Raw genomic sequence first — 12,023 nt, 5'->3', positions numbered from 1 at the left:
TTCTGGACTGCTTTCTCCTGTTTCCTCTTGATTCTGTGCCACAAAGCATAAATGAGCTGGTTCTGCAAAGCAGTTCTTACACAGATGAGGAAAGCAAAGAAAGATGGGGATAAAGCCAAAATCTTCATTGGGCAGTGAGGGAAAAACTGAAAACACTGAGTACTAATAGTCCTTTCTCTATTTAGGGTCATTTTCAGTAACTAACAATGCCTGCTCTCTACTCCCCACCAATGCACATGAGGTCCCATAGCCACATAAAATTATTTGCTGGCTGTTATTTCACCACATCTGGAACTCCAGACCTATCCTGTTTCCTGAGCTGTAATGTCTTCTTCCTAGACATTACATTCTTCTGTAATGTAATGTCATTCTTCTGTTAAGATTTCTTAGTGTGCAGGTAGTCACACTCTCCTGTTCATCAATCCTTTTTGGATTCATATTCAGTATAAGCTCAAAGAAAATGGATAATCAATTTTCATAAGAATGTTGAGTGGATAGACTCTGGATCCCCACCTTCCAGATTATCCATTATCGCCACCCCAAAACAACACCTGAAAATACATTTCGTGAATAAGAAAGTCATGTTTATTCTCACATTAGAAATGTTGACTTTGGAAGAATTTGGGGGACATGCTGAGTTGTTTGCGACGAAGGTAATGGGTGCAAAAGACAATCTCCAGGGTGGGGGGACCGGTTAAGAACAGCACTTGGCACAAAAATAGCTTCTGGAATATCTGGCTTTGAATGAATTAATCTATCTCTGTCATCTATTTCCCTGGGGCTAGATCCAAAGAGACTGCTAGGAGATGCGGCTTGAAAGTTGAAGGTCTTAACACCTCTTTTCCTCTGAACAAGTAAAAGAAGTGAAACGCGGAGGGCTTTCTACCATAATCCCAGGATGGTGTGATGACATTTTTTTAGCCCAAGTCACATCTGTGGGGAACTGTTGAATAGGCTGACCCATTTAAAGATGTCATTTATAAAGGCCCGCCAGAAGGGTCAGCATTTACGTGTTTTCTCCCAGGCTGGCCTGTGAGCCTTTTGGGTGAAGTCCATGTCCATTGCATTTCTGTAGCCCCAGATTCTTTAACATGGGAGATGCTCAGATAGCTTCAGCTAAGTCCTCGGTAAGCCTACACTCCTCGTTCATTTTGGAAGAAAAGTTTAGGGCAGGGTCTCCCATGCTGGCTGCACACTGGAATCATGTAGGTTATTTTAGTCAGTACTGGGCCCTACCCGGTGCGTATTGTCCTTTAATTCGTTTGCAGGGCTGCCCGGGCAGGAGGGTTTTAAAAACCTCTCCAGATGATTCTACTGTGTAACCAGGACTGCAGACCGCTTGTTTAAGGGGCTGTCAAAAGGGGGCCCGGACGGCTTCAGCCGACCAGAACCTCGAATTTACACGAAGCCTCAGCCGTAAGGGCTGCCCGTCCCTCCGCTCACGGAAGCGAATTTCCGGGAAAACGGGAAAGACCCGCGGGCGTCCGCACACCCTTCACCCGAAGGCGGCGGCGGTGCGGCCGGAGGAACGCGCCCCGCGCCCTCCCGCGCGCCGCCCGGAGCCCCGCGGCCCCCAGCGCCCGCCGCCGGCCGGGCCGCGCGCGCCTCCTTCCTCTCGCGAGGAAGCCCCGGCGCCGGAAGTGCCGCAGCGCGCGGCGGGCGGCCGGGAGGCTGCTGCGCGGGCCCGGCCCTGGCAGGAGGCCGCGGGGGACGCTGTGCCGCCGAGGGCACTCCCGCAGGTACCGCGCTGGTCCGAGCTCCCGGGGGTGGGCCGGGGGCGAAGGCGGCGCCCGCGTCCGGCCGGGACTGGGCGCCCGGGGCTCCCCGGGCCGGCGGGGGGATGCTACCGGCCGCTAACTGGGATTTCGTTGCAGGCCGCCCCCATGTTGCGTTTTCCGACCTGTTTCCCATCCTTCCGGGTGGTGGGAGAGAAGCAGCTGCCGCAGGAGATCATTTTCCTGGTCTGGTCTCCCAAGCGGGATCTCATTGCTTTGGCCAATACCGCGGGCGAGGTAGGTGAGCCGGCGCCGAGCCCGCCTCGGACAGAGCCTCCCCGCGGCATGACCCCAAGATCGCGGAACCCAACCCTGCGCGTGCGGGTCACACCTTGCCTGAGCCTCAGTTTCTTCTGCTGTGGACATGGCAGGCCACCTGCTTCCCGCCCCCCACCCCCCCAGGAAGTCTTATCTAAGAGAGAGCCTGCAGGGCTACGTACGCGAAAGATGATTTATCTTTCAGGATTGTGTTAAGTTTTCACACACTTAACACAATCCTGTATCCCCAAGTCGCCTTCATTCATTGAGCAAGTATAGGTGTAGATCCACAGACCGAAGTGTGCTTACAGTTTAGTCGCAGAAGAAAAATGAGTTGTTACTGTTAAGCTCACCGAAAATCAACATGCATATAGCTGTCACAGATACAGGTTTAAGAATCTATATTGTGTTGTCCAAGTTTTATACATGGATTGGACAGCCACCTCCCATTACTAAACATTTAAATATAAGGTAAGAGTCATGCTTTGCTGAGTTTCTGCCAGAAAGTGCCCTGATGTTAATAAGCATTTCTCCTTCACATTCCATACCCTTCCTCTGGTGTAACCAGAATGTACCCAGCATTTTGCCCAGAGTTTCTGGCAGCCATTTTTTAAGGAAACCTTCACCAGTGCATCTTTTCCTTCCTCGGCCTCTTGGCAGTTTGCCTGATAATTTTCTGTCCGCCAGAATCTAGCTAGTGGTGTGTGCAGCCACATTTGGAAACTAGATGATAAGGAAAACTAGCAGTCTACAAAACTGCTTCGCCATGTCTGCCATGAACCTGTCATCATATGTAGCCCCTCAGGATGCAATCTTTAAGTTCCTAAATGTCTCGTTCCTCCATGAAATCTTCTAATCTCTCTTCTCTGCCAGGACACTTTCTAACTTTGTAATGGCTTGAGATACGAGTGGATAGAAGTGCAGATAGTTAAGGCCACAGCACTAGGGGAGAGGTAGAGAATAGGGCCACCAGTGCAGCCAGATGGGTAGGTGTGATAATGGGTGCTTGTTGCTTCCCTTTTTCTCATTCAGGGAATAAGCAAGGGTGTTGTCATTATCGAGTGCTAATGAAGGAGGAAATATTGGAAGTTTGAGGTGAAAGGAGAAGTATGAAGAAGCTGACAAGGCAAGTGGACTGGGGCAGTCTAATAGGATTGCTGATCAGCATTGTAGGCCACATGAATTTCGTGGTCTTGTAATTTGAGGTAATCCACTTCTGTGGGTGTAGGCATGGTCAGGTTTAACCAGGGTTATTGTTTTTCAAGTGTGACAAAGCAAGAGAGAAGCAAGAGAGTGGAGGTTCTCTTCAAGGGGAGTGATTGTAATGAGAACCATCAGTTCTAATCTGATTAAGGGAAGTGAGGAAATATGTGAAGTGAAGGACAGTGAATAGGTGGTAGGATCAATGTATTGTGTGTCTTGGTGAAGTTGGTGAATTGGAATTGGAAAGACAGGTGGTGGGTAGGAAATGGAAGTTTGAAACAGATGCTGGTGGTGTTATACTGGTAACACTTGGGAGTGATGGAAGTAAGGGAGAAGCTGTGATTATTGGAGGAGGAATAGTTGAGAACCAAAAAAGCAAGAACATTGTGGATCTTGAAATTGCCAAGAATGATGATAAGTAGTGTTGGGAAGCCTGAATGATCCAGGAAACCATATTTTTTAGGAATGAGTTGAAGGGTCTAGAGTATTTGAGGACATCAGAGAGGGATAGCAGATAGTTTGGTCTGATTGTATGTGATTCAAAGTTAGAGGATTTTAGAGAAGAATGTCATTGAAGATTAAGGAGGTCACCTACTTCAGCTCTTAGCCCAGTAGTACAGGGTGTACTACTGGCATGTTTAAGGCACCATATGTCTAGGTAATAGGATGCAAAATAGTCACCCCTTGAGAGGGCTTCAGAGAAGCAGTGCCCTCAAGTGAGAGGCAGATGTCAGAGAAGAGCATGAAGGTATAGGGGATTTTGATGATACCTGACCATGCATTCCAGAGGTTTTAAAGGAAGGGTTTCTGAAGTAAGGAGTGACAGAAAGGGGTTCAGAAAAGAGAGTGCTGAGCCCAGGGAATGAGTGAGACTTTGGGAGTCCTGCGTTCCCTGTGGTAACCAGTGGAACCAGGAGTGAAGGACACTCTGAACAATGAGGAGGCTGCTAATGGTGGTAGAGCTGTGAGTGCGGGGACCTAAAAGAGGTTTTGGGGAAGAGGGTCTTTGATACCCTTTATTCCTTACTTTTCACTGGTTGTGTTGAGGCTGGAGTTGGGAGGGTCTTAGTTGAAGCCCAGGTTGCCCTGGGGCATCATCTTGACTCTCCAATATGAGTATTTACCAATGCGGAAGTGGAAACTGAGAGTGGCTAAGTGGCTTGTCTGAGGTCCCCGACTAAGAAGCACACCACTGAAACTCAATCCCAAGTTGTCTGATTGCAAGTTTAGTATTTTTGGACCATGCTATAGCTCTTTTTTTAGTACTTCTTGTATACTCTGTATTTTTATTGGTTGTCTTCTTGGACAATTCCTTATTCCTTTCTAAAATATAAGTCTCCTGATATGTAAAAGGTTAGAAAATGTATAGGGTATAGGGTTAAATTAGACCTTGCTTCATGCCTTTCTTTAAAAATATCTTAAGTTCATTTGGGTGCTGTCTTCCTATAATTTCTTTTGATAGCTGAATAGTATACTCAAGATCATTTTGTAAAATTTTGTAGTGGGAAATCTAGGTTTATTTTATTTTGGGAAATTGATTTTTTTATTTTTTGCCATTATGTTGTTTTATCTTAGGTTTTACTTCATCGACTTGCAAGTTTTCACCGGGTTTGGAGTTTTCCACCAAATGAAAATACAGGAAAGGAAGTGACCTGCTTGGCTTGGAGACCAGATGGCAAACGTAATGATAGTATTATAAGAAAATGTATTTTTATTATTCCCAAAAAATATTATGCAAAAAAGCTCATTTTGAGAAGAGTTTATTGTTCTTACCAGTTTGAGAACTTTTTTTCGGAATGCTTTAAAATTCTTTCATAGAACTTGGGTTAATTCTGCCATCTTATTTCTTGGCAAATCTATCTCTGAAATGAAATTTGGCTTCTTGACAAAGATAACTCTAAAATGAAATCTGATGGGATTTACAGAATACTTTGATGTTGTTCTTTCTGTCATCTTGTTCTCCCACACCATTTGGTTCAACCTCCACCTGCCACTTGCCAGTCAGTTCAGTGCCAAAATGGCCTTTTCCTCCCCCAAAATGTATCTTAACATTAAATCTGTGGCTCATAAATACCTTTCTCTCTGTACATGTATATTTGCCTTACCTGAAGTATTATCTAACCCCATTCCTTCCATTTCTGTATTTTCTCTTTTCTCCTGGTGCCCTTTATGTCATAGCTAGTTATGACTGTAATCCCTCCATTCTCTCCTATTTGGTGTTGTTACATGGCAGTCCTTATTTGGTTTGGTGACATATCCAGTCAGTACAATAAAATACCGTAATTTCTGCAGTTTAAAATTCATCTATATCATTGGTGCTTAAAAACAAAACTGGACTGGTTTTGGAAAAGGATATATATATTCATTCCTTAATTTTTTTTCTAGACAAATGTAAATAAGTAAAAATGCCCTGAAAACCCATATTTAGAGATATCAACTGCTCCTGTTTGGTGAACATCCTTCCAGACATTTCCTGATAAAATATATACATGTAAAGATACATGTATATATAGTTTTATCAAAAGAAGATCATATAATACACACTATTTTGTTAGTTTTTTTTTGAGGGGGCTCACCCTTTTTATGTCAATGTGTATATATTTACAACATTAATATTAATTGCTGCATAACAATCATTTTATATATATATTGGAATTTCCTAGATCTGTCCCCCTTAATAATCATTTAGATTGTTCCAATTTTTGTCTTTTATAGACAATTCTGCATAAAACATTCTGAACACTGGGAAGAACTTGGTGTGATTAGCTCCTTAGCTTAATCCCCAAAAGTAGGGTTTCCAGAAATGCTTTAAAATACTATACTCATTCTGTACTCATTTTGCTGTCTTTTATTTTATTTTTTTGAGTATAAAATTAGAGGACTTTGTAAATACTCTTGAGATCTCCTTTCATGATTTATCAAAAAATACCTGTATATCAGAATAAATCTTAGAAGTCAGCGTGTGTTAAAATTTATTTAATTAGATGTGTTTATCATTAAAAAATACTAGTGTTTTGGATAGTAAAATATAATTTTTCTTAGATAACAATAATTTCAGGATAGTTTAAATTGGTTTTAAGATGAGGAAGCCAGAATTGCCTCACATCTAGGGCAGCCTGCATGTGCTGGTGAACAGAGAAACTCATTGTCCCCACTTAGAAATTCTTAAATTTGATTTGTTAGGAAGATATTAATGACTTACGTATTGAAACTATACTAAATGATTCAGCCGTATTCAGCCACGATATTTGATGGCCTTGTTTTCCCATTAAGGGTTAGGAACATAAAAGGAAAAAAAAAAAGACACCTTTTGAGAACAAGACAGGTGGAATCACTTCTTACCTTGTAGGCATGTTTAAGGGACCATATGTCTAGGTGATAAGGTATTATTATTTATCTACTGAGACTTGTTCTGTATTTTCTGCTTGACAGTTTCCAGCCTAGAGACTTTGATGTGTAAGATGTTCAATATAGTACAGATGAGGTGGTAGATGGCTCGTGAAAGTTTGAGCACTTGAAAATGAATTTAGATAAAAGTGAAAAATTATATGCAAAGATTTCTTTTTAGTTTGTAAATTATTACTTAAGAGAATTGTTAGGTAAAATAATTTCTGTGATTAAGATATGCTTAACAAAGTAAAAATAGGCTATAAGTGAAATACCCATTTTTCTCATATGTTACACTAACTTACTCTGATTATTTCTTCTCTTATCTCATTTTTAGTTTTGGCCTTTGCTCTTGCTGACACCAAAAAAATTGTTTTATGTGATGTAGAAAAACCTGAAAGCTTGCATTCTTTTACTGTGGAGGCTCCAGTTTCTTGTATGCATTGGATGGAAGTGACTATAGAAAGCAGGTAGAGGAATAAAAGAAGAAAAAACTATGGTAGTTGTTATAGAATATACATGAATTTTCATTTTTTAAAATGATAACTTACAAGTACCTGAGTATTATGTGTGTGTATTGCATTTAAATTGTGGTTTTAACTTTATCAAGTTCAAATTTTTTAATGCTTTGTTAGATTTTTTTTCTTTTTAGTCATTTTTAGTAATTGATCGTATCAGTGATTTATCCTTTCAAGTAATTATTAATTAAAATTACCGATTAGGAAATTGTTCTGATTTCTTCTCATCATATATTTTGTTTGGAACTTTGTTTTTTGTGCCTTAGTAAATATTCTTATCATGAAAAGTGCTAAATTGAGCATTCTGCCCTGATGCTGAACAGATTCTTTCTGTGTTCATAGTCCCTGATAGTTTTCTTGTGTTATGAAAATAATTTTGCTTTTGTCTGCATAGTCAAGTAACACATAATATACCACCAGATTTGCAGTAAAAATGGCCTAAGGGATGATTGGGTTTGACTAATACTGAAAAAAAAGTTTTTCTTTTTTGGAGAAATGTGATCATTTTCTTTCCATTAGCTTTTCCTTTCTAATTAAATTTCATTAAGTTAATATCAAATTAATTTGTAAATCCTGAATATTAAGTGACAACTTTCCTAGGGAGAGCCTGGAAAGAATATGATGACAAGGATCTAGCCTGGGGTTTGAAATTTGCTGTAGATAAAACAAAGTGATTAATCCATCATCAACTAATCAAGGATTGCAAATGATTATGTGAATTTATGAAAGGTTGGAGGAGCGGATTGTACGATGTATTTTCTATCCCAGTCCAGTTACCTGCTAAATGTATTCTTAATACACTTCCTATGAATAATTTATAAATGTTTATGTGGAAATTCCAGGGTCTTTCAGGACAGCTACTTTGTGTGAAAGTGGGAAAAAATGCTTGTCAAGTCACCACTTTTTCACTTTCTCATACATTTATTTCTAACCTTATTTGGAGGGGATGAAGGAGACTATTTGAAAATATGTTGTATTCTTGTAGACCTGCTGGGTTGTCAAGTCCCTAAGAGTTGATCAGCCATAGAACCTGTAAATAAATGATATAATAATTGCAATGTTCCTTAAAATTACTCTTGGTGCTCAAATGTTTAATATGGGTACTTAGATGAGAGTTAAGAAATCATGATTTCTCAGTATCTGAATACTGATCTTGTATGCTGAGAAAATTATTAATATCTGTTCCTTTATATGTAAAGGGGACAACTGATTCTTTTGCAAAATAAAGCCCTTTGTAAATGAAGAACTTCCTACTTTTCTATTTCATGTTTGTGATTGTTCAAGTGACTTACAATAGTAAAAATGTTTGTGGCATGAATTTACTTAGTGATGTTACAAAATTGGGCTTTTAAAAATTAACATTTTTTTTAATTGAAAGAGAAGTAACATCTTTGATGTTTTTATAATAAAATTTGTTTTTCTTCTTCTTTTTCTTAGTGTCCTAACATCCTTTTATAATGCTGAGGATGAATCGAATCTTCTCTTACCTAAGCTACCTACCTTGCCTAAAAAGTAAGGATCGTAGTTAAATTTTTTTTTTTCTTGGTGCTAAAACAAATACCATACAATGGGTTGGCCTAAATAATAGGAATTTCTTGGTTCACAGTTTGAGGCTAGAAGTCCAAACAGAACCAAGGCCATCAGCAGGGCGATGCTTTCTCCCCAAAGACTGTGACATTCTGAGGCTGGCTGCCCGCAAACCTTGGGCCCTTGGCTTTTCTGACACATGGCAGTGCCGTGGAGATGTCCTCTTCTTTCTCTTCCGGGCACTGTCGACTCCCTGCTTCTGGTTGTTCCCCATGGCTTCTCTGTCTGTGACCTACCCTGTGAGGCCAGAAATAAGACTCGTCCTGATTCAGTTGGGCCGCACCTTAACTGAAGTAACCTCGTCCAAAGGTCTTATTGTGGGGTCATACCCACGGGAATGATTATCTTTAAAAACATGTTTTTTCCTGGGATAAATAATTCCAAGCCATGACAATTTTAAAAATATATTTCTATTGACAATATTTCTTACCCTAATATATGTTTTTCTCTAGTTATAGCAACACCTCAAAAATATTTAGGTAAGATATGCCTTTTTTATTTTTGAGAAAGGTAATCATCTTTTTTTATATGATATATACTTGGAAGGTAACCTAATTATTTTCTGTATTTTAGTGAAGAAAATTCTGATGAAATTATTAAACTCTTGGGAGATGTCAGGTAAATCTTACCGATATTGCGAATAGCAATTTTAATTTCTTCAAGTTGATATTTAATATTTAAGGCAGTTTTAAGAAGTTTTAAGTTTCAAGGCCTTTTTTGTCATGTTTTTTCATCACTGACATTAACAGCTCCAAGCAATAAACAGAGTTAATATGTATTGGCTACTTATTTCTGTTGTATGGCCTTTCTTCATTTTGTCAAGTTTTAATAATATTATAAATACACCTTTGTTTGTTTTGATAAGAAGTAAAGGAGGATAGAAGAACTCGAGTTTCTAAAATTTAACTTTAAATACTCAAGTTCTTTAAGCTTACTTAGTACATTTAACATCATAACCGTGGTAAAACTGATGTTACTTTGTATTCACTGGACAAAGTATTGTCCTGTTATTGATAATAAATACAATTGTGTTAAAATAATTTGTTTTTATTTTGCCATAAAATTGAGTGTTTTTAGACTAGAGAAAAGTTATGTTTTCTTTTGGAAAAAAAAGAAATAAACCCAATATGAGTGAATTTGGGGTATGAGTATCAGGCTTTGCTTGATAGTTCTATCTGCAGGGGAGCTTTAGCATGGAGATTACATGAGAGCAGTAATATTTTGTATCTTGGTTTGAGAACTCCATAATCTCCGTTGTTGATTGGTCCTCAGCTTGTTGTATTATTTTTAATTAGGCTTAATATTCTTGTCCTTGGAGGAAGCTCTGGATTTATTGAGCTTTATGCTTATGGAATGTTCAAAATCGCACGTGTCACAGGGGTAAGTTTTTCTTTAAACTTTTCTGTGTCATTTTTCTTAGCATTAGCAGCTAATTGATTTGTGGAAAAATCAGTACAACACTAGTTGTTTTTTTTTCCCCTTTTCAATTATTGAAATTATTAGTTCTTAAATGGTAAGAGGATAATTTTCTTACTAAGATAAAATAGTGGTGATATAATAACCTACAAACGGGCTGTTTGTAGAATTAGTCTTTTTTTTTTTAATAAAGAGATGTGTATGATATACTTGAATATGATTTAGCATTGAATATGCTTTCGCTCTGGCCTGTGATGGACAAGGAACTACAATTTGAGAATGGAATGTAATGAGAGTCATTAGAGGCGCTCTGAGGCTCAGCGTTGAGTCTGTTGTCATTGCTAAGTTTTGGTCTTCTCCATAACCTTTTTTTTGGGGGGGTGGGGGAGGTGCCAGGGATTGAACCCAGGACCTCGTAGATGGGGTGCAGGCATTCAACCACTGAGCTACATCTGCTCCTCAATGAGAGTTGACTTTTTAGTTTGTTTTTTGTTTGTTTGTTTTTAGGAGGGACTGGGGCTCCAACCCAGGACCTCAAAAGTGGGAAGCAGGCACTCAGCCACTTGAGCTACATCTACTCCTCTTGATAGCCTTTTCACCTACTCTTATCATTCCCTACAGGGGTAGAAAATATTGTAGGCTCTGTGGCAGGTTTTGGTTCTCCTGCATGTGATAATGGAACCTTGATAGGAGAGCGGGCAGTCTGTGTGTCCTTGTGGTAAATTAGGGCCACAGTGGTGGGTGCCTACCTTCATCTGCTGCACACATGCAGCAGGAGCCAGGTGTATGTGTTCCCATTTTTAAAGCTCCCTGTGAGATTTTTTACCTCCTGTCTTACAAGCACATGCTGTCTCGTAATAATACCAAACGTACTGGTGGATTTCATTGTTTCACAGATTGCTGGTACTTGTCTTGCATTATGTTTATCAAGTGATTTGAAATCATTATCCGTGGTCACAGAGGTTTCTACCAGTGGTGCTTCGGAAGTGTCGTATTTCCAGGTGAGTTTGGAAACCTGCTAACGATAAAGAGTAAATATATTTTTATAGGTTTCATAGGTTTTTATTTCATACACTGAAGTCTAATGGCCATTAAAACAAAACAAAACCATATAAAATCTATTTAGAGATTACAAATTTTGAATATATAGAATCTTCTTATAGTGAATACCATTTTATTATGTCCATGCTCCAGTATAGTTTTCTAAAAACAGTGTTTTGATAGTTGTTCTGGTTTCCTCATTGCTAAAACAAATCCCATTCAATGGGTTGGCTCAAACAATGGGAATTTTTGGCTCTTGGTTTAGAGGCCAGGAGAAGTCTAAAATCAAGGTGTCATCAAGGCGATGCTTTCCCCCAGAAGACTGGTCTTTTGGGGCTGGCTGCTGGTGATCCCTGATCCTTGGCTTTTCTGTCGCATGGCGGTACACATGGTGGCCTCTCCTGGCATCTCTTTTTCCCTGACATTCAGCTTTTGGCTTTCTTTCTCCGTAGTCTTTTTTATAAGGCCTTCAGTAATAGGATTACATCCCATCCTGAGTCATCTGGGCCACACGCTAATTGAAATAGCCTCATCAAAAGGTCCCATTTATAATGGGTTCCAATGCACAGGAATGGATTAAGCTTATGTTTTTTTCTCAGGGTACATGGCTGTAAGCCACCACAATGGTCTAGTAGTGTCCTAGTCATTATACCAGTTCAACGTTGTACCAATTGTCTTCTCAGGACTGTGCCCTAGAAATAATAGAAACAAATGCTTTTTGATTGTTTTATGTATGCCACATACTAAAACCTTTATTGCAATTCATTTGAATCCTCACAGTAACCTAATAAGTAGATACTGTTATTATTTCCATTTTATAAATGAGTAAATGGGCACA

General features: G+C 39.5%; 1 protein-coding gene across 1 annotated transcript in view; it reads left to right on the top strand.

Annotated features, from left to right (window-relative positions):
* Positions 1-1,615: 1,615 nt before the first annotated feature.
* ANAPC4 (anaphase promoting complex subunit 4) overlaps positions 1,616-12,023 on the top strand; it is a 40,962-nt gene continuing 30,554 nt past the window's right edge. The window contains exons 1-9 of the mRNA XM_058300200.2: positions 1,616-1,739; positions 1,875-2,012; positions 4,812-4,917; positions 6,961-7,093; positions 8,579-8,653; positions 9,181-9,207; positions 9,302-9,346; positions 10,024-10,108; positions 11,041-11,145. Of these exons, the coding sequence (XP_058156183.1) occupies positions 1,884-2,012; positions 4,812-4,917; positions 6,961-7,093; positions 8,579-8,653; positions 9,181-9,207; positions 9,302-9,346; positions 10,024-10,108; positions 11,041-11,145 (705 nt within the window). The 5' untranslated portion in view covers positions 1,616-1,739; positions 1,875-1,883. The remainder of the gene's footprint in view (positions 1,740-1,874; positions 2,013-4,811; positions 4,918-6,960; positions 7,094-8,578; positions 8,654-9,180; positions 9,208-9,301; positions 9,347-10,023; positions 10,109-11,040; positions 11,146-12,023) is intronic.

Source organism: Dasypus novemcinctus, chromosome 1 (genome assembly GCF_030445035.2).
Source record: "Dasypus novemcinctus isolate mDasNov1 chromosome 1, mDasNov1.1.hap2, whole genome shotgun sequence".
NCBI lineage: Eukaryota > Metazoa > Chordata > Mammalia > Cingulata > Dasypodidae > Dasypus > Dasypus novemcinctus.
This window is presented reverse-complemented; position numbering and strand designations above follow the sequence as displayed.